The sequence below is a fragment of the Heptranchias perlo genome, chromosome 6 (assembly GCF_035084215.1).
Source record: "Heptranchias perlo isolate sHepPer1 chromosome 6, sHepPer1.hap1, whole genome shotgun sequence".
In the NCBI taxonomy this organism is placed as follows: domain Eukaryota; kingdom Metazoa; phylum Chordata; class Chondrichthyes; order Hexanchiformes; family Hexanchidae; genus Heptranchias; species Heptranchias perlo.
The window spans coordinates 25,839,474-25,863,127 of NC_090330.1; the positions used below are offsets into that span (position 1 = coordinate 25,839,474).

The window sequence follows — 23,654 nt, forward strand, 5'->3', positions numbered from 1 at the left end:
GATCATAACATGATAGAATTTCACATTGAGTTTGAGAGTGATGTACTTAAGCCAGAAACTAGAGTTTTAAACTTAAAGCCAATTACATAGGTATGAGGGGCGAGTTGGCTAAGGTAGATTGGGAAATTAGATTAAAGCTATGACAGTTGATAAACAATGGCAAATATTTAAAGAAATATTTCAATATTCTCAACAAATACACATTCCACTGAGAAATAAAAATTCCACGGGAAAAGTGATCCATCCGTGGCTAACTAAAGAAGTTAAGGATAGTATTAGATTAAAAGACGAGGCCTAAAATGTTGCCAAGAAGAATAGTAACCAGCAAAAGATGACCAAAAATTGGTAAAAAGGGAGAAAATAGAATATGAAAGTAAACTAGCAAGAAATATAAAACAGATTGTAAGAGCTTCTACAAGTATGTAAAAAGGAAGAGAGAAGCAAAAGTAAATGTTGATCCCTTAGAGGCTGAGACAGGAGAAATTATAATGGGGAAATCAGGAAATGGCAGATACGTTAAACAAATATTTTGTATCTGTCTTCACAGTAGAAGACACAAAAAGCATACCAGAAATAGTGGGGAACCAAGGGGCTAAATGAGAGTGAGGAACTTAAAGTAATTAATATCAGTAGAGAAAAAGTACCAGAGAAACGAATGGAAATAAAAGCCAATAAATCCCCTGGACTTGATGGCCTACATCCGAGGGTTTTAAAAGAGGTGGTTGCTGAGACAGTGGATGCATTGGTTATGATCTTCCAAAATTCCCTAGATTCTAGAACGGTCCCAGTGGATTGGAAGGTAGCAAATATAACCCGCTATTCAAGAAAGGAGGGAGAGAGAAAACAGGGAACTACAGGCCAGTTAGCCTAACATCAGTCGTCAGGAAAATGCTGGAATCCATTATTAAGGAAGTGGTGACAGGCATTTAGAACATCATAACATGATTAGGCAGAGTCAACATGGTTTTATGAAAGGGAAATCGTGTTTGACAAAGCTATTAGGGTTTTTTGAGGGTGTAACTAGCAGGGTAGATAAAGGGGAACCAGTGGATGTGGTATATTTGGATTTTCAAAAGGCATTCGATAAGGTGCTGCACAAAAGGTTGTTACGCAAGATAAGGGCTCATGGGATTGGGGGTAACATATTAGCATGGACAGAGGATTGGTTGATGGACAGAGAACAGAGAGTAGGGTTAAAGGGGTCATTTTCAGGTTGACAGGCTGTAATTAGTGGGTGCCGCAAGGATCGGTGCTTGGGCCTCAGCTATTTATAATCTATATTGATGACTTAGATGAAGGGACCAAGTGTAATGTATCCAAGTTTGTTGATGATACAAAGCTAGGTAGGAAAGTAAGCTGTGAGGAGGACACAAAGAGTCTGCAAAGGGATATAGACAGGTTAAGTGAGTGAGCAAGAAGGTGGCAGATGGAGTATAAATGTGAGGAAATGTGAGGTTATTCACTTTGGTAGGAAGAATAGAAAAACAGAATATTTTTTAAATGGTGAGAAACTACTAAATGTTGGTGTTCAGAGAGTCTTGGGTGTCCATGTACAAGAAACAAACAGTTGGCATGCAGGTACAGCAAGCAATTAGGAAAGCAAATGGCACGTTGATCTTTACTGCAAGGGGGTTGGAGAACAAGAGTAACGAAGTCTTACTACAATTGTGCAGGGCTTTGGTGAGACCTCACCTGGAGTACGGTGTACAGTTTTGGTCTCCTTATTAGAGGCGGTGCAACGAAGGGTCACTAAATTAATTCCTGGGGTGAGAGGCTTGTCCTATGAGGAGAGATTGGGTAGAATGGGCCTATACTCTCTGGAGTTTAGAAGAATGAGAGGTGATCTCATTGAAACATTAAAGATGCTGAGGGGGCTTGACAGGGTAGATGCTGAGATATTGTTCCCCTGGCTGGAGAATCTAGAACTAGGGGGCATAGTCGCAGAATAAGGGGTCGGCCATTTAGGCCATGAGGAGGAATTTCTTCACTCAGAGGGTTGTGAATCTTCCGAATTCTTTACCCCAGCGGGCTGTGGATGCTGAGTCGTTATATTCAAGGTTGAGATGGATAGGTTTTTGGACTCTAGGGGTATCAGGGATATGGGGATCGGGCAGGAAAGTGGAGTTGAGGTCGAAGATCAGCCATGATTTGATTGAATGGTGGAGCAGGCTCGAGGGGCCGTATGGCCTACTCCTATTGCTTATGTTCTTATGACAAGCTTCAGTTAAATAAGGAGTTCCTCAGGGCAGTGTCCTAGGCCCAACCATCTTCAGCTGCTTCATCAATGACCTTCCCTCCATCATAAGGTCAGAAATGGGGATGTTCGCTGATGACTGCGCAGTGTTCAGTTCCATTCGCAACCCCTCAAATAATGAAGCAGTCCGAGCCCGCATGCAGCAAGTCCTGGACAACATCCAGGCTTGGGCTCATAAGTGGCAAGTAACATTCGCGCCAGATAAGTGCCAGGCAATGACCATCTCCAACAAGAGAGAGTCTAACCACCTCCCTTGACATTCAACAGCATTACCATCGCCGAATCCCCCACCATCAACATCCTGGGGGTCACCATTGACCAGAAACTTAACTGGACCAGCCATATAAATACTGTGGCTACGAGAGCAGGTCAGAGGCTGGGTATTCTGCGGCGAGTGACTCACCTCCTGACTCCCCAAAGCCTTTCCACCATCTACAAGGCACAAGTCAGGAGTGTGATGGAATACTCTCCACTTGCTTGGATGAGTGCAGCTCCAACAACACTCAAGAAGCTCGACACCATCCAAGATAAAGCAGCCCGCTTGATTGGCACCCCATCCACCACCCTAAACATTCACTCCCTTCACCACCGGCGCACTGTGGCTGCAGTGTGCACCATCCACAGGATGCACTGCAGCAACTCGCCAAGGCTTCTTCGACAGCACCTCCCAAACCTGCGACCTCTACCACCTAGAAGGACAAGAGCAGCAGGCACATGGGAACAACACCACCTGCACGATCCCCTCCAAATCACACACCATCCCGACTTGGAAACATATCGCCGTTCCTTCATTGTCGCTGGGTCAAAATCCTGGAACTCCCTTCCTAACAGCACTGTGGGAGAACCGTCACCACACAGACTGCAGCGGCTCACCACCACCTTCTCGAGGGCAATTAGGGATGGGCAATAAATGCTGGCCTCGCCAGCGACGCCCACATCCCGTGAACGAATAAAAAAAAAGTGCTCCGTGATTCAGCGCAAATATTACTTTGTGTGATAAGCACAAAAATTTAATTCAGTGTTCAGGAGTATGCTGTGAATTGTTGCCTAGAATACATAAATTTATATTTGAATTTAAAAAGAAAATCAAATAACTGTAATATAATATGTACCTGTTCTTCTGTAAAAGAAGTTGGGAAATTCCCTTCAACTGCTGCATGCAGAGACAGTCTTGATGCACCAGAAGTTTTAGTCCTGTACAAGCTCCCTGGCTGAGGATGAATTGTTTGCCTTCGCTTCTTTATTAATCTCATTTCCTGTAGATCCCTTGCACAACACAAATTCTGAACTATCCTTGAGAAACCTGTTAAAAAAAAATCAAAATGAATTACTATGATCCTTTTAGGGAGACCAGAAAAGACTCATAACTGAGTCACCTTGTCTATGTAGCACTAATAATCTTAACCATAAGACGGTTGACATGTCCAGAGACATTCCCATCTCTTAAGGTCGACAGGTTTTGTTCATTCTAAGCTCATGCACTGTGTCACTGAAATAAGCTGTTATCAGGAGCACAGCTTATTTCAGTGACACAGTGCATGAGCAGTTTTATTATAATCACTTTAAACACTTCACACGTTTTAATTAAATATATAACATTTAGAACACTTGAAATTCTGTATGGCCCATCATCTTTATTTTCTTCTGTCCCATCCTCGATCCTATTTTTATCTTCAATTTTATTTTTTATGCTCAAGTTAAAACATATTTTGTTTCTTCTTTCTCCTGACTCCCACTCTTGTTTTGGAGATGGGGCAAGTTTAGAAAACCTGGGATTTCAATGAGCAAAAACCAGCTTTAAGGGCTGCTAATTCAGTTGAGTTCAAATTTTTGACTGGTAATTACACAAAAAAAAATAGGAAGGCTTGCTGCTCTCGATAAAACGAGGGTTCACTAGAAAAAAAAAAGCATCGGCGGAAATGGTTATACTTCTGACATTGACATCAGACATCTGTTTATAAATTGTACTTCTATACCTACTTGGTCCATTCCGTTCCATAAAACTACTGTTAATTGGATTTTTCCTGCAGTATTTGGGTAGGACAGGATGTTTTATTCACAGGTTGGAGGTGAAGCAGTTCAATTCAAAGTCATGACATGGATCTTTTTAAAGTTATGTTTATTTGACAGTAGAATTAAGGTAGGAAAATATAGTTTTGAATCCTGTTAAATATATTTAGATAGTCAAAAATTATCAGAAATAGTTTTAATGACTGTTGTTCTGCTTTATTTTGAAAGGAACTTGGGCTATATTTTGACTGAATTGCAGCCAGATAACAGTCAGCCTGAAGCCAAACACAGGGCTAGTCAGAAGACTGTGAATACAGATAGTCAAGTAGAGGAACAGTATTTGAAAGGTCAGTGTCATGTTTTGATTTTTTTAAAACGGTAAAGATTTTCTTGGGTTAAGTGTTACTGGCCACTCCTGCAAGACCTCGCATCCCATACTTTCCGGCATGCATCTTTTTCTGCCCAATTTCTAGGTAAACAATAGCAAGACTTAGGCATTGCAACGGCGAACACTTGCTCTGTACATTCATTACGTGATTCTCCTCACTTTGATGAAATATAGTCTTGTCAGACCAAGACTTAAGCTCCGAACCAACAAGACAAATAGGGCTATAGTACAAAAAAATGTTAAGATGTCTAAAAATGTTAAAAAGACAAATCTAAACGCACTATATCTGAATGCACGAAGCATTCGTAATAAGGCGGACGAATTAACAGCGCAAATAGATGTAAACGGATACAATATAATTGCGATTACAGAGACATGGCTGCAGGGTGACCAAGGCTGAGAGCTGAATATTCAAGGGTATTCGATATCTAGGATGGACAGGCAAAAAGGAAATGGAGGTGGGGTGGTGTTGTTAGTAAAGGATGAAATCAGAGCAATAGTGAGAAAGGATATTGGCTCAGAAAATCAAGATGTAGAATCAGTCTGGGTGGAGTTAAGACTCACCAAGGGGCAGAAAACACTGGTGGGAGTTGTCTATAGGCATCCAAACAGTAGTGGTAATGTAGGGGATGGCATCAAACAGGAATGATGTGGAGATGCCGGTGATGGACTGGGGTGGACAAACGTAAGGAGTCACACGACACCAGGTTATAGTCCAACAGCTTTATTTGAAATCACAAGCTTTCGGAGCTTTGCTCCTTCATCAGGTGAAGTGAGGAGGAGTTGCATAAAGGCACAGCATATATAGTCAGAGAACAATGCCTGGTGATTACAGATAATCTTTCTAACTGCCCTTTATCACACCTCGGCAGACAGATAATCACAGCAATCAAAGGAGTGTTCAAACAGGTTAGTCAGGGAAACTTTACATCCAAGAATACTGAGGTGGGGTCACCAGGGGTCAAATGTAGCAGATGCTGGGGTTTGTATTAAAAACAGATAGCTTTTTTTTGCCGGCCGCATCTGTGTATGGAGAACAAGCCAACTACGACTTGAGTCTGGATGACTCTACGTCAGGTGGGGTTACATGTAGCGTGACATGAACCCAAGATCCCGGTTGAGGCCGTCCTCATGGGTGCAGAACTTGGCTATCAATTTCTGCTCGACCCCAGCATCAGCTACATTTGACCCCTGGTGACCCCACCTCAGTATTCTTGGATGTAAGGTTTCCCTGACTAACCTGTTTGAACACTCCTTTGATTGCTGTGATTATCTGTCTGCCGAGGTGTGATAAAGGGCAGTTAGAAAGATTATCTGTAATCACCATGCATTGTTCTCTGACTATATATGCCGTGCCTTTATGCAACTCCTCCTCACTTCACCTGACGAAGGAGCAAAGCTCCGAAAGCTTGTGATTTCAAATAAAGCTGTTGGACTATAACCTGGTGTTCCGCGACTCCTTACATCAAACAGGAAATTAGAGAGGCATGTAACAAGGGTACTACGTAATCATGGGTGACTTTAATCTACATATATACTGGCCAAATTAAATTAGCAATAATACGGTGGAGGATGAATTCCTGGAGTGTACATGAGATGGCTTTTTAGACCAGTACGTTGAGGAGCCAACCAGGGAACAGGCTATCCTAGATTGGGTATTGTGCAATGAGAAGCGGTTAATTAATAATCTTGTTGTGCGAGGTCCTTTAGGGAAGAGTGACCATAACATAATAGAATTCTTCATTAAGATGGAAAGTGAAGTAGTCCAATCCGAAACTAGGGTCCTAAATCTAAACAAAGGAAACTACAAAGGTATGAGGAGTGAGTTGGCTATGCTAGATTGGGAAGCTTCATTAAAAGGCATGACGATGGATTGGCAATGGCTAATATTTAAGGAATGAATGCATGAATTGCAACAGTTATACATTCCTTTCTGGCCCAAAAACACAAAATGAAAAGCGGCCCAACTATGGCTAACAAAAGAAATTAAGGAGAGTATTAGATCCAAAGAGGAGTCATATAAAGTTGCCAGAAAAAGTAGCAAGCCTGAGGATTGGGAGCAGTTTAGAATTCAGCAAAAAAGGACCAAGAGATTGATTAAGAGGGGAAAAATAGAGTATGAGAGTAAACTTGCAAGGAATGTAAAAGTGGACTGTAAAAGCTTCTACAAGTATGTAAAAAGAAAAAGATTAGTGAAGACAAATGTAGGTCCCTTACAGTCAGAAACGGGAGAATTTATAATGGGGAACAAGGAAATAGCAGAGCAATTAAACAAATACTTTGGTTCTGTCTTCACGGAAGAGGTAGGGAACCAAGGGTCTAATGAGAAGGAGGAATTAAAGGAAATTAGCATTAGTAAAAGAAAAAGTGCTGGAGAAATTAATGAAAGCGATAAATTCCCAGGGCCTGATAATCTGCATCCCAGAGTACTAAAAGAGGTAGCCATGGAAATAGTGGATGCATTGGTTGTCATCTTCCAAAATTCTACAGATTATGGAACAGTTCTTGCAGATTAGAGGGTGGCAAAAGTAAACCCACTATTTAAAAAAGGAGAGAGAAAACAGGGAACTACAGACCGGTTAGCCTAACATCAGTAGTACGGAAAATGCTAGAGTCTATTATAAAGGATGTGATAACAGAACACTTAGAAAATATCAACGGGATTAGACAAAAAGTCAACATGGATTTATGAAAGAGAAATCGTGTTTGACAAACCTACTGGAGTTTTTTGAGGATGTAACTGGTAGACTAGGTAAGGGAGAACCAGTGGATGTGGTATATTTCGATTTTCAGAAGGCCTTTGATAAAGTCCCACATAAGAGGTTAGTGTGCAAAATTAAAGCACATGGGATTGGGGGTAATATACTTGCACGGATTGAAAATTGGTTAACAGACAGGAAACAGAGAGCAGGAATAAATGGGTCTTTTTCGGGGTGGCAGGCAATGACTAGTGGGGTACCGCAGGGATCAGTGCTTGGGCCCCAGCTATTCACAATATATATCAATGATTTGGATGAGAGACCCAAATGTAATATTTCTAAGTTTGCTGACGACACAAAACTAGGTGGGATTGTGAATTATGAGGAGGATGCAAAGAGGCTTCAAGGCGATTTAGACAAGTTGAGTGAGTGGACAATTACATGGTAGATGCAGTTTAACGTGGATAAATGTAAAGTTATCCACTTCGGAAGGAGAAACAGAAAGGCAGATTATTATTTAAATGCTGACGTACAAAGGGACCTGGGTGTCCTTATACACCAGTCACTGAAAGCAAACATGCAGGTGCAGCAAGCAGTTAGAAAGGCAAATGGTATGTTGGCCATCATTGCAAGAGGATTTGAGTACAGGAGCAAGGATGTCTTACTGCAGTTATACAGGGCTTTGGTGAGACCACACGTGGAGTATTGTGTGCAGTTTTGGTCTCCTTACTCAAGAAAGGATATACTTGCCATAGAGGGAGTGCAGTGAAGGTTCATCAGACTGATTCCTGGGATGGCAGGACTGTCGTATGAGGAGAGATTGGGTCGACTAAGCCTGTATTCACTCGAGTTTAGAAGAATGAGAGGGGATCCAATTGAAACGTATAAAATTCTGACAGGGCTAGACAAACTGGATGCAGGGAGGATGTTTCCCCTGGCTGGGGGGTCTAAAATGAGGGTTCACAGTCTCAGGATACGGGGTAGGACATTTAGGACTGAGATGAGGAGAAATTTCTTCACCCAGAGGGTGGTGAACCTGTGGAATTCTCTACCACAGAAGGCTGTGGAGACCAGGTCACTGAATATATTTAAGATAGATTTCTAGGCACAAAAGGCACCAATGGGTATGGGGAGAGAGCGGGAATATGGTATTGAGATAGAGGATCAGCCATGATAATATTGAATGGTGGAGCAGGCTCGAAGGGCCGATTGGCCTACTCCTGCTCCTATTTTCTATGTTTCTATGTAAGTGGTTTTATTTACATAAAAAGGTGACTAAACAGTAATAATACATTTCTCTACTCTCCTTGTTACATAAAATAATAAAGACATCACTCACTTTATCTCTAAACATCAACGTCAAAACATAAACTCGCTTCTTGTGCCATAGAACATACACAGCAGCAAAACTGGCTCAGCTCTTCTGCTGGTTAGCACAAAACTTGAAATACAGCTCTACTCTGCCTGCTGGCCAAAGACCGATTTTTAAAAAACTAACTGGGTAGTTTCCGCTTTGGGAAATTGGGCTGGTTAGGTTATGCTTCAAGTTTCCACTAAAATACATTTACATAACCACAAATGTAAAATCTTCCATGAACCACCGCAATTAAGCAGCGTTGAACGTAATTGAGTCTTTTTTCTTTCCATTAGAAAGTATCCTTTGATGTACTTAAGAGTAGTAACTTGCTACAGTTTTATTAATACAGTTGAAAATGGGCTTTATCACCAAAATAAGCTTTTTTTAAAAAGGGTTTTCAGTCCTCCGCCTGTGAGTGACCCGATTTAAAAATCACTGAAAATGGCAAAAAACCCCAATGAACCATTTAATAGTTTCATTGGTGTACACTAGTCAGTTTCTTAGTAAATTAAATATTTTTTGATACAAAAAAAACTTTTAAAACATGTTTACTAGTGCCTGTGTGCCTAAGAAAATGAGCGTAACGTGAAGAGCCTTCCTGAACCAGCGCAATTGGTGGAATCTCGCAATTTCTACCTTGATGCGTGGTCAGTTTTTTGGTTGGGGCCTGATTTGGGCAAAATGAATCTTGAACCAGGGTAAAGGATCCTGGACAAGACGAGCGTAAGTGGTTTTGGGCATAACTCACCTACGTTGTAAATGTCCCAATCTTTTGCATTGGTTCGACTGCGCTAGAATCTGGGCACAAAACTAGCAGAAACTTCTCCCCAAAATATTAAGACCAATATAATCCAGAATTGGTGACTCTTAGCCACCGAGCCACCTGTTAACCAATTATTGACCTTGTCCCATTTTCAAAGGTCTCATTCACGGATTTCAATCAAACGCACTATTTCTCTGGCCTATTTTTTCGATCTATGCCAATATGGCTTAGGACCATCTCTGCAGACGTGCTTACCCACAGAAATATAGAACTTTAGAACACAGAAAGTGGCCAGTTGACCCATTGTGTATGTGCTGGCTCTTTTGTAGAGCAATTTTAAATGCATATCAATATCATTAACCCCCAATGAGAGAAAGTAGGGGGGAAAAAAAAATTGTATAAGGGCCATTTTTGGGCGCGGGTAGCGAGATGCGCGATGCGCTATTACCCCGGGCCCAATGACCCCTGCGCAGGCAGGATGCGTGTTTTGGCCGGCTGAAGGACTCACCTGCAATTAGCGTTCCATTCAGGCTTTGCACATGGAATCAATGCAATTCATACTTTCCACCACTAGGGGGAGCTCAATCTCTCAAAAGGGAGGATGTTTCTTAGAACTCTCTTGAAGGTAGCTGGTACCTGTTATTTGCTGAAAATAACAATCTACTGTCTGTACGGAGTCTGAATGGAGATCGCACACGTAAAACACAGATGCAGGTCCAATCCCTATGTTTACACACTGATGAGTTATGTTAAAACATTGAGTAAAGGTTGCGCACTACTAAATCCCACATCCTCCAATGTGCATGCCAGACATCACCAATCTGCTGATCTGAGTTGGTACCAGGCCTGCGAGAGTGCGTGCACCAAGGTTCTCTGCTGATGCACTAGAGTCCTTTATGCAAGAGATGGACAGAAGGAGGGATATCCTATATTCGCCAGGAGTGGGGGGGAACAAGAGGCCCTCCAGACATATATCCAAAAGGCAATAGGAAGCAGCGGGGGACGAAGTCAATGCCAGGCACACAGCATCATGAACATGGATGCAGTACAGGAAGAAGTTCAATGCTTTGACATGAGTAGTCAGTGAGTGAGGTCAACTGTCAAGTGGCATCCCCTACCAACTGCACCATGCACTACACCCCCATCACCCATATACCAATAAACTCACTCTTTCCAAGAGTACTCAACTCTTCCAAACAGATGCTTCCTCTCACCATTACACATTACTACTGTTTCAAGCCGCCTACCCACAAATCACAGGCCACACACACTGGAAGCTATTCAACCATGACAGGCACATCACCCAGACACACGTCCCACTTTCTTGCAGGAGAAGCTGGTGCATATCAGGAGGCAGCAAGTGGCAATGGCATTTAGCCCCTCAAGCCTGTTCCACCATTCAATGGGATCATGGTGGACCACTGACCTAACTCCATATACCCGCCGTAGCCCCATATTTCTAATACCCTTGGTTCACAGAAATCTATCAATCTAAGATTTAACAGTCAAAAGTGAGCTAGAATAAACTGCCATCTGCAGAAGAGTGTTCCAAATGTCTCCCACCCTTTACATGTAGAAGCATTTCCTAACTTCACTCCTGCATGTCCTAGCTCTAAATGTTAGGCTATGTCCCGCATCCTAGTATTCAAGTCTAGGAGACCTCCAAAAACAGTTACAAATGTCTCAGCAGCCAGAAGCAATAATCCAGCCATTAACCTGTAAATCCTGCATGGCCCCTTTAAATAGCACTGGTGGGGAATCCTCCAGGCACTCTAGGACAAGTTCAGATGGTTGGGGTTAAGACTGTGCGTTGGATTGAGCGTTAAGTCACAAAATGGTGTTCATCACTTTAAATCTGCGTTACACACTGATTAAAGCCATTTTCTCCCTACATTACATGATTCCAGCGTTCATTATCTGAGCCTGCGTTAACTCCTATACCAAGATGGCGTAGAGCGCACATCACGCAGGAAACGTTATCTTGGATGTCAGAGAGGCCATGTAGCGCCAAAACAACGGGTGCTACACGGTCCAATTTAGCGCCCATAGTCTCTCCCTATTCACTTTATCAAAACCTATCATAATTTTTAAAACCTCTATTAAAATTTCCTCTTAGCCATTTCTGCTCCAGTGAAAATAATCCCAGTACTACGTTTCACCTCATAACTGTAATTTCTATCCCTGGCATCGTTCTGGTGAATCTATGCTGTACGTTTAATGTACTTTCTATAATAGAGCAACTAAAATGTACACAGTAATCTAACTGGCCTAGCCAATGTTTCATAAAATTTATTACTTCTTTGCTCCTGTACTCTGTTTATAAAAAAAACTGTTGGCTTTTCAAAAAAAAAAATAGCTTAGACTACCTACACTCGTACTTTTATGAAATTACGTATTTGAACCCTAGTCTCTCTGTTCATCCACTCATTTCAACATTTTCCCATTGAGCGTACACTTCCATTACTTATTTATCTCCTAAAATTTACTACCTCACACTTATCCACATTAAATTGCATCTGCAACATTTCTGCCCATTCTGCTAACCTATGTCTTCATGAAATCTTTTACAGTCCTCCTCACTGTTTGCCAATGCCCCCCCACTCCCCCACCCAAATCTCAAGATCATGCTCCCTATGCCAAGTCCAAATCATCTATATGCTCATCTAGAACAAAACAGGACCTAGCACTGACCCCTGGGGTACACCACTTTCAACCCTTCTCCAATCTGAGCAACACCCATATACCCTATTTCCCTGTTTCATGTCCATCAATCATCTTTCTATCCATGCCGTTACATTTCCTTTTACCATACGTCTGAATTTTTCAAACTAGTGCCTTGAGACATCTTATCAAACACCTTCTGAATATCCATATACACTGCATTTCCTTTATCTATCCAAATGGCCATTTCTTCAAATTTGCTAAACACAAGTTGCCTTTAACAAATCTGTGCTGGCTGACCTTAATTAACTCATCTATTTCTCATTTTAAAACTGTCATTAGACTATAGTTAATAAAAACAGAAAATGCTGCAAATATTCAGCAAGTCAGGCAGCATCTGTGGAGAGAGAAAGAATGTGTTTCTCTCTCCACAGATGCTGCCTGACTTGCTGAGTATTTCCAGCATTTTCTGTTTTTATTTCAGGTTTCCAGCATCCGCAATATTTTGCTTTTGATTTAGAGTATAGTTACTTGGTTTATCCTTATATCCTTCTTGAACAAAGGTGTTACATTGAGAACTCTCCAGTCCCATAGCACAATGTGCATATTTATGATCCAATAAAATGATCCAAAAACCTTTGGTGTTTGGCATATTTCTTATAAAACCTCTTCACCGTGAGCAACACCAACGATATCATCGAATAGTTTACAGCCTGATGAGAGTGCTACTGATTATTGAAGTCACGTGATACTTTCACATTCCAATAAGCTGGAGTTACAGGGCTAAGGCTCACTGTTCGCGACTTGGTCTCATTACATTTACTTACATTTTTAAAAAAGGGCACAATCTGATTTGCAAGGTACATGAGATTTGCTTATGAGTGGTCAGTGATGCTGAACTCAAGAAGATAATCAGCATAAATCCCCAAAACTTAAACTACTCCGAGAAACACAATTCCCAAACCTCAGTATATGATACAAAGATAAACTTGTTATTAATTTTGTTTGTTTCAATAATTTCCAACAGTTAAAAGAAAAGCGTAAAGTTTTAAATTGTACTGTGGAGGTGATGAATAACTGCAAGTCACAGTATCAGCCTCTATTCCAATGGAGTTCTCCAATCTTATTCACTAGTACATCACTGAAGGATAAATTACAGAGCCAGATGAAATAAAAGGCACACCTAAATAGTCTATTAATAGACAAGGGAAAAGTAAAGCAAAAAAAATCAAATATTACACTAAAAAAATCACATTTTAATAGTTACTTTTTTTCTCAACCAGTAAAGCAAAAGGAGTTTGAAAAAAATTTACAGGGCTACAGGGAAAGGGCGGGGGAGTGGGACTAGCTGGATTGCTTTGCATAGAGCCAGCACGGACTCGATGGGCCGAATGGTCTCCTTCCGTGCTATAACCTTTTTATGATTCTATGAAATGAGAGACCCGAGATGCAAAAAAAATTAAGCAAATGTAAGACAAAGTAATTGTTTTTAAATAAACATAGTTTTGTTTTCATGAGTGACAGTGTGTGCCATTGAATCAGGCCACACAATGGATTTATTTTGTTCATTCTTGGATATGCTGATTTACTCAGCAGCAGAACTGCAGACACTCTTTCATGACCTAATTTATACCACTTCCTTCACAAATTAACTGTCTGCAGTAGCCAGCTCATACACATCATGCAAAAGTGGATATAATATCTACATTCTGTCTATAGGTTGACAGAATATCAGGCGAATTGTGGTATACGGTCAGTTTTACTTGACCTCAAACAGTATAAATTTATTCCCCTGCCCCTCCTCCCAAATATTACACAGGATAATTTCTATTTCTTACCCCCACCATGAAGATTCCAGTGCTCGCATGCCATCATTACAGCAGTATTAAGCAGGGAATTATTGTCTACAGGTAATAGTAAAAGTCTATCCACAGTTTTAACTAGGAGAATTATTTGGGACCAAGAGAATAGCAACAACCCAATCTATCTTTCAGATTAAGTAATAAATTGCAGGAGTGAACATCAAAATTTTAGATAGACTCCTGGCATTAGAGTAATGCCGTGTAATTACTCCCAGGTATATTACACATAAGATATTATAATTTAGGAAGGGGGTTTATTCTGTCTTGGTTCAGTCTTTGTCCTAGTGTGCTTCATCTTGATGCAAAAAGTTGTTCAAAACTGACAGTAATTCCCTCTTTACGATTCTTCATGTTTATTGGCCAATAACTGCACCAACAATAGATGGTAGGCTCCCATGCTTAAATAATACGACATTCAAAACTATAAACATGGCTATTTGATACACATTTCCTCCTGCTTAGAGGCAGGATTTTTTTTAAAAAAGGTGATAGACTAAGAAATGTTGGAGTCAGAGGAATTTGAGTGTCCTTGTACACAAATCACAGGAAGTTAACATGTAGGTACAGCAATTTAATGAAATGCAAGTGAAAGAAAATTATCCTAGTTTAAATAATTAAAATAAAAAGCAGGACAAATAATACACCTATAGGTACAACAGGAATACCTTCAGCATCGGCTTTAAGTTCTTCTGAAGTATCAGTTCTTGATCTGAGTTTGTCTTCAAGACATCTGACTATCACTGGATCATCTTTTAATGTGCCATCTTCTTGCAAATGTTTACTGTAGTTACTCATCTTTGTAGAAGTCCCAATTTCACTTTGCATTGGAGAATGAACAATCTTCACATTCTCTTGCTTTTCCATTTGAGGAGAATCTGGAAGAGTTTTGAATGGTGGGACAAAAGTTTTTTTTGGCTTTGATGTACTCTGTCTATCGCTGTTTTGCTGCGTGTAACCACCTGAATGCCTTTGGAATGGTGGTTTGAATACTGCAGCTTGTCCTTTCAGCAGCTTGACTTCATGATGATGGCATAAATTACGCTGAACTGAGTTTTCTTGGACAGGGAATGTGACATTAGGAGAAATCAACTGCTGATGAATGCTGTTTGAAATGCTGTCAAAATATATATATATATATCTTTTAAAAGTTATAAAATAGAGCAATTATAATACAAGATTTTCTTTTGAACAGAATTTTGTTCTTGCTAAGATGACTACTTGGGAAATATTCTATTATTAATGCTTCCAAGGGTTGTTAATCCTTCTTAATAATAACTTCCACAATGATTCGGGCCCGAGTGTGACCGAACATGCAAGATTTATTATAGGCACAAGAATGACGTTCTAATGCAGTTATACCAAACAAGAAGTATTTATATAACATTCTAATACAGTTATATCAGATAAACAAGGATGGTACAACCTGTCCTTAGGAAGTTTCAAGCTGATCAGGCCTGGTATCATAGGGTGTGAGAGCCTCCGTCGCCCCAGAAGCTGCCTTTAACTTTTAGTGGGACAGTGTCCCAGTTTATATATCTTTCTGAAGCATAGTTGCTTCTAGTAGCTTAACAACATTAGTCTCATGAGATCATCTGTCCCGAACATCTCCCCACTCCAGGGTACCCATTGTTCCAGACACCTTTCCGATATCCATTCTATGGTGTTAACTGTTGTCAATTCTATCTATCTTACAGGATTGTTCAGATGTAGACATTTAAGATGTCTCATCCTGTATATGCCAATCACGAAAGTTACCTAATTGTCTGAACAAAGCCCCTGCAATTAACATAATAGGATTAGTCTGTGTCCAGGTTCTGAGTCTTTGATTATGCCTTGGGACGTTTTGTTATCTGTTTCTGATAATTTGGTCTTCAATGTGTCTGTTCACAATTTTATTGTCTTTGCAATATTCTCAATTACTTTGCCTCATGTCAGGCATATCATTTTCTGTGGGATGCTGGTTTCCTTTGTATTCTCACAGGCACAAGGTCTGCCCACAGCCTCGCTTTGCAGGATGGGATACATACATGACTATGACTTGGTCTAGAAATTGTATTTCTTACGTGAATTGACATTGTACCTTTAAACACCCAAATTGGATCCCAAGTTTAAATTTAAGCCTCTACTAGAATTTTTACTGAGGAATGCCAAAGGAAGTCAATTTTTCTACAATTGGTTAGGGATGATAGTTGCTCCTCTAGTTCATCCTCTAAGTAGTAACAAGGAGTTCTGCGGAAAAAGTTTGCAGGCTGAACCATTGATAATTCCCCCAAAAAAGGAAAGCGCAAATTCTGAAGAAAAAGAGAAAGTTAATGTGAAAGTATAACTGCTGACACATAGAAGGCTCTATAGCAAATCTGACTGGGTGCCAACAAGACTGCATGGTAGGTATTGCTTTGAGGACTGGAAGTAATTTGTGACTAATTCTCAAAAGGTACATTCATACTAAATATGATGTATTTAGGATCACCTTCCATGTTCAGAAAGTTTTATGCATGCTTAATTTGGGGACCAGTGATCATAATATCATTAAGTTTAGAATAGTTATGGAAAAGAACAAGGAACAATTAAATGTGAAAATACTTAACAGGAGGGGGGCAAATTTCAGTGAGTTAAAAAGGGATCTTCCTTTGACTACCCAGCTGGATTGGAATCAAAAATTGATAGGCAAAACAGTAACTGAACAATGGGAGAACAAGAGGATGAGGAATTTCTGAAATGTATACAAGAGGACTTGCTTGATCAGTAGGTTTCCAGCCCAACCAGGAAAGAAGCAGTGCTGGATCTAGTTCTAGGAACAAAGTGGGGCAAGGGGAGCACGTTTCAGTGGGGAGCACTTGGTGAACAGTAATCATAATATCATTAGATTTAGAATAGTTATGGAAAAGGAAAAGGAACAATCAAGCGTAAAAATACTAAATTGGAGGAGGGTGAATTTCAGTTAGAAAGGGATCTTGCCCTAGTGGATTGGAATCAAAAACTGATAGACAAAACAGTAATTGAACAACATGAGGCCTTCAGGAAATGGTGCGGGTACAGAGTAGACACATCCCCACGAGGGGGAAAGGAAGGGCATCCAAAGCTAGAGCTCCCTAGATGATCAAAGATAGAGATTAAAATGAAACAGAAAAAGAAAAAGGAGGCTTATGACGAATGTAAGGTTCATAAAACAGTAAAAACCAGGCTGAACACAGAAAGTACAGAAGCGATCTAAAAAAAGGGAATAAGAGGGGCAATGGGAAAGTATGAGAATAGATTAGCGGCTAACATAAAAGGGAATCCAAAAGTCTTTTATAAACATAGAAATAGTAAAAGGGTAGTCAAAGGAAGTGTGGGACCTGAAGGCAGAGGGCATGGCTGAGGCATTAAATGAATACTTTGCATCGGTCTTCACTAGAGAAGAGGATGCTGCCATTGTAGCAGTAAAAGGAGGTAGTAGCGATATTGGGTAGGATAAAAATAGATAAAGAGGAGGCACTTAAAAGATTGGCAGTACTCAAAGTAGAAAAGTCATCTGATCTCAATAGGATGCACCCTAGGTTACTGAGGGAAGTAAGGGTGGAAATTGTGGAGGCTCTGGCCACAATCTTCCAATCCTCCTTAGATATGGGGATGGTGCTGGAGGACTGGAAGATTACAAATGTTACACCCCTGTTCAAAAAATGGGAGAGGGATAACTTCGCAATTACAAGCCAGTCAACCTAATGTCGGTGGTGGGGAAACTGAGAGGCAATAATCTGGGATAAAACAAATTGGCAGTTGGAAAAGTATGGGCTAATAAATGAAAGTCAGCACAAATTTGTTAAAGGAAAATTGTGTTTGACTAACTTGGTGAGTTCTTTGATGAAGTAACAGAGAGGGTTGATGAGGGTGGTGTGGTTGATGTTGCGTTTGTGGATTTTCAAAAGGCATTTGATAAAGTACCACATAATAGACTTGTTAGCAAAATTCAAGCCCATGGGATTAAAGGGACAGTGGCAGCAGGGATACAAAATTGGCTAGGAGACAAAAAGCAGAGAGTAGTGGTGAACGGTTGTTTTTCAGACTGGAGGGAAGTATAAAGTGGTGTTCCCCAGGGGTTAGTGTTAGGACCACTGCTCTTTTTGATATATATTAATGACCTGGACTTGGGTATAGAGGGTATAATTTCAAGTCTGCAGATGACATGAAACTCAGAAATGTAGTAAACAATGTGGAGTATAGTAACAGTCTTCAGGAGGACATAGACAGACTGGTGGAATGGGCAGACACATGGCAGATGAAATTTAATGCAGAAGTGATGCATTTTGGTAGGAAGAATAAGGAAAGGCAATATAAATTAAATAGTATAATTCTAAAGGGGGTGCACATACACAAATCTTTGAAGGGGCGGGGCAAAGCAAGTTGGGAAGGCTGTTAAAAATGCATATGGGATCCTGGGCTTTATTAATAGAGGCATAGAGTACATCAGCAGCAGCAGAATTGTATTCCAGCACTATCTGTAACCTCATGGCCCGGCATATTCCTCACTCTACCATTACTAAGCCAGGGGATCAACCCTGGTTCAATGAAGAGTGTAGAAGAGCATGCCAGGAGCAGCACCAGGCATACCGAAAAATGAGATGCTAACCTGGTGAAGCTACAACTCAGGACTACACACATGCTAAACAGCAGAAGCAACACGCTATAGACAGAGCTAAGCGATTCCACAACCAACGGATCAGATCAAAGCTCTGCAGTCCTGCCACATCCAGACGTGAATGGTGGTGGACAATTAAACAACTAACGGGGGGAGGAGGCTCTGCAAACATCCCCATCCCCAATGATGGTGGAGTCCAGCACGTGAGTGCAAAAGACAAGGCTGAAGCGTTTGCAACCATCTTCAGCCAGAAGTGCCGAGTGGACGATCCATCTCAGCCTCCTCCCGATATCCCCACCATCACAGAAGCCAGTCTTCAGCCAATTCAATTCACACCATGTGATATCAAGAAACGGCTGAGTGCACTGGATACAGCAAAGGCTATGGGCCCCGACAACATCCCAGCTGTAGTGCTGAAAACTTGTGCTCCAGAACTAGCTGCGCCTCGAGCCAAGCTGGCATCTACCCGACAACGTGGAAAATTGTCCAGGTATGTCCTGTCCACAAAAAGCAGGACGAATCCAATCCGGCCAATTACTGCCCCATCAGTCTACTCTCAATCATCAGCAAAGTGATGGAAGGTGTCGTCGACAGTGCTATCAAGCGGCACTTACTCACCAATAACCTGCTCACCGATGCTCAGTTTGGGTTCCGCCAGGACCACTCGGCTCCAGACCTCATTACAGCCTTGGTCCAAACATGGACAAAAGAGCTGAATTCCAGAGGTGTGGTGAGAGTGACTGCCCTTGACATCAAGGCAGCATCTGACCAAGTGTGGCACCAAGGAGCCCCAGTAAAATTGAAGTCAATGGGAATCAGGGGGAAAACTCTCCAGTGGCTGGAGTCATACCTAGCACAAAGGAAGATGGTAGTGGTTGTTGGAGGCCAATCATCTCAGCCCCAGGAAATTGCTGCAGGAGTTCCTCAGGGCAGTGTCCTAGGCCTAACCATCTTCAGCTGCTTCATCAATGACCTTCCCTCCATCATAAGGTCAGAAATGGGGATGTTCGCTGATGATTGCACAGTGTTCAGTTCCATTCGCAACCCCTCAAATACCTAAGCAGTCCGAGCCTGCATGCAGCAAGACCTGGACAACAACCAGGCTTGGGCTGATAAGTGGCAAGTAACATTCGCGCCAGACAAGTGCCAGGCAATGACCATCTCCAACAAGAGAGAGTCTAACCACCACCCCTTGACATTCAATGGCATTACCATCGCCGAATCCCCCACCATCAACATCCTGGGGGTCACCATTGACCAGAAACTTAACTGAACCAGCCACATAAATACTGTGGCTACAAGAGCAGGTCAGAGGCTGGGTATCTTGCGGCACGTGACTCACTTCCTGACTCCCCAAAGCCTTTCCACCATCTACAAGGCACAAGTCAGGAGTGTGATGGAATACTCTCCTCTTGCCTGGATGAGTGCAGCTCCAACGACACTCAAGAAGCTTGACACCATCCAGGACAAAGCAGCCCGCTTGATTGGCACCCCATCCACCACCCTAAACATTCACTCCCTTCACCACCGACGCACTGTGGCTGCAGTGTGTACCATCCACAGGATGCACTGCAGCAACTCGCCAAGGCTTCTTCGACAGCACCTCCCAAACCCGCGACCTCGCCCACCTAGAAGGACAAGAGCAGCAGGCACATGGGAACAACACCACCTGCACGTTCCCCTCCAAGTCACACACCATCCCGACTTAGAAATATATCGCCGTTCCTTCATCGTCGCTGGGTCAAAATCCTGGAACTCCCTTCCTAACAGCACTGTGGGGGAATCTTCACCACACAGACTGCAGCGGTTCAAGGCGGCTCACCACCACCTTCTCAAAGGCAATTAGGGATGGGCAATAAATGCCGGCCTCGCCAGCGATGCCCACGTCCCATGAACGAACAAAAAAAAAGCAAGGAAGTTATGCCAAACCTTTATTAAACACTGGTTAGGCCTCAGCTGGAATATTGTGTTCAACTCTGGGCACCACACTTTAGGAAGGATGTCAAGGCCTTAGAGAGGAAGCGGAAGAGATTTAGTAGAATGGTGCCTGGAATGAGGGACTTCAGTTATGTGGAACGACTGGAGAAGTTGGGTTTCCTTAGAACAGAGGTGGTTAAGGGAGATTTGATAGAGGTGTTCTGACAGAATAAACGAGTAGAAACTGTTTCCAGTGGTAGACGGGTCAGTAACCAGAGGACACAGATTTAAGGTGATCCCTGGCAAAAGAGCCAGAGGCGACATGAGGTAACATTTCTTTTACGCAACGAGTTGTAAAGGTCTGGAATACAATGCCTGAAAGGGCGGTAGAAGCAAATTCAATAGTAACAGTCAAAAGGGAATTGGATAAATACTTGAAGGGAAAAAATTTACAGGGCTATGGGGAAAGAGCTAGGGAATGGGACTAACTGGATAGCACTTTCAAAGAGCCAGCACAGGCACGATGGGCCGAATGGCCTCCTCTTGTGCTGTACCTGTTGTGATATGACAAAAGTGAAAACTGGAGACAAAAGAGCCACAAAATGATAGAACACAGATTGGCAAGGTGAGTTCTTGACTTCCATCGTGCCATTGTGTATAAGTGCTAAGAGGAGGCCAAGATGCTTTTCCATTGGAGAAAGAAAAATCAAACGGTCAATCATCTATCAACACTCCTGCATACCTCCGATTGGATGCATGGAGATTAGGATTGGCAGAGGGCTGGCAGGAGGTCTTCAGTCACTCTCTCAAGGAATAAGGTAAAAGGAGGAAAAAGATGAAAGATGGATTAAAAAAGGAAGCTGGACAAAGGGTGAGAACACAGGTACAAAATAAATAAAGCAAAGAATTCAAAGAACAAAATACACACAGTTGGTTATTTTTACAGGAATGCGGTCAGTTTGTTGCAAAACAAGGTACTTAAAATTCGATGTCATAACATCTGCATTGCTAAAACTAGTAAATTTGTCTATTTTTCCATCTTTCCAGCCAATAATTCAGTGGTTGTTGATCATTATATATTCTTTAATTTTCAGGGATCAGGTTGGGTGAAAAACAATTGATTTCCTTGTGCTTAACCAAAGAATAAGGAGAGGAAATATATACTAAATGGTAAAACGTTAAAGGGTATAGAAGATCAGAGAGACTTGGGGGGTTAAAACATACAAATCTTTAAAAGTTGGAGGACAAGTTGATAAAGCTTTCAAAAAATACATATGCTATCTTATAAACAGGAGCACAGAGTACAAAAGCAAAGAGGTTACAGTAATGGTTACCGTAGAGCAGTGGTTATGACTAGTAATCCTAGTCGGCCTGGACTAATAGTCCAGAGAACGTGAGTTCAAAACCCACCATGGCAGTTTGCAAATTTGAATTCAGTTTAAAAAAAAACCTGGAAATAAAAACTGGCATCAGTAAAAGTGACCGTGAAGCTATTGGATTGACGTAAAAACCCATATGGTTCACTAATGTCCTTTAGGGAAGGAAACCTGCAATTATATCCTAATATAGTAATAGTGTAAAGGGTAGAGAGGAAGAAGAATTTCTGAAGTGTGTTCAGGAGAACTTTCTTGATCAGTATTTTTCCGGCCCTTTGAGAAAGGAGGCATTGCTGGATTTGGTTCTGGGGAATGAAGTGGGTCAAGTGGAGCAAATGTCGGTAGGGGAACATTTAGGGAACAGTGATTGTAGTGTCATATGGTTTAGATTAGCTATGGAAAAGGACAAGGAGAAATCTAGAGTAAAAATACTCAGTTGGAGGAGGGCCAATTTAAGTGGGTTGAGAACGGATCTGACCCGGGTAAATTGGAATCAAAGATTGGCGGGCAAAACTGTAACCGAGGGATGGGCGGCCTTTAAAGAGGAGATGGTTCGGGTACAGTCTAGGTACATTCTCACGAGAGGGTAAGGTAGGGCAACCAACGCCAGAGCTCCCTGGATGATGAAAGAGATAGAGAGTAAGATGAAGCAGAAAAAGGGGGTGTATGACAGATGTCGGGTTGATAATACAAGTGAGAACCAGGCTGAATATAAAAAGTTCAGAGGGGAAGTGAAAAGGGAAATAAGAGGGGCAACGAGAGAGCATGAGAATAGACTGGCAACTAACATAAAAGGGAACCCAAAAGTCTTCTATCGGCATATAAATAGTAAATGGGTAGAGGAGGGGTGGGGCTGATTAGGGGCCAAAAAGGAGATCTATGCATGGAGGCAGAGGGCATGGCGGAGGTACTAAATGAGTACTTGGCATCTGACTTTACCAAGATGCTGCCAAAGTCCCAGTAAAAGAGGAGATAGTTGAGATACTGGATGGGCTAAAAATTGATAAAGGAGGTAGTGGAAAGGCTGGCTATAAAGTAGGTAAGTCACCAGGTCTGGATGGGATGCATTCTAGGTTGCTGAGGGAAGTCAAGGTGGAAATTGTGGAGGTACTGGCCATAATCTTCCAATGCTCCTTAGATATGGGGGTGTGCCAGAGGACTGGAGAATTGCAAATGTTACTCCCTTGTTCAAAAAAGGGTGTAAAGATAAACCCGGCAACTATAGGTCAGTCAGTTTAACCTCGGTAGTGGGGAAACTTTTAGAAACAATAATCCAGGACAAAATTAACAGTCACTTGGACAAATGTGGATTAATTAATTTTTGAGACAGGGTTAATTAGTAATCTCACAGTAAAGAATCCTCTGGGGAAGAGTGATTATAATATGATAGAATTTCACATTGAGTTTGAGAGTGAAGTACTTAAGTCAGAAACTAGAGTCTTAGACTGAAATAAAGCCAATAACAGGTATGATGGGCGAGTTGGCTAAGGTAGATTGGGAAATGAGATTAAAAGGTGATGAGGGTAGATAAGCAATGGCAAACATTTGAAGAAATATTTCAACATTCTCAATGAATATACATTCCATTGAGAAATAAAAACACCATGGGAAAGTCGATCAATCCGTGGCTAAATAAAGAAGTTAAGGATAGTATTAGATCAAAAGAAATTATAACGTTGCCAAAAAGAGCAGTAAGCTTGAGGATTGGGAGTGGGAGTGTTTTAGAAACCAACAAAGGACAAACAAAAA

The 23,654-nt window shown here is 41.6% G+C and overlaps 1 protein-coding gene across 1 annotated transcript in view; it reads right to left on the bottom strand.

Moving 5' to 3' along the window:
• The window catches only part of brca2 (BRCA2 DNA repair associated), a 117,507-nt gene that overhangs the window by 38,005 nt on the left and 55,848 nt on the right, over nt 1-23,654 (bottom strand). The window contains 2 exon segments of the mRNA XM_067985964.1: nt 3,367-3,557; nt 14,660-15,108. Coding sequence (XP_067842065.1) covers nt 3,367-3,557; nt 14,660-15,108 — 640 coding nt within the window.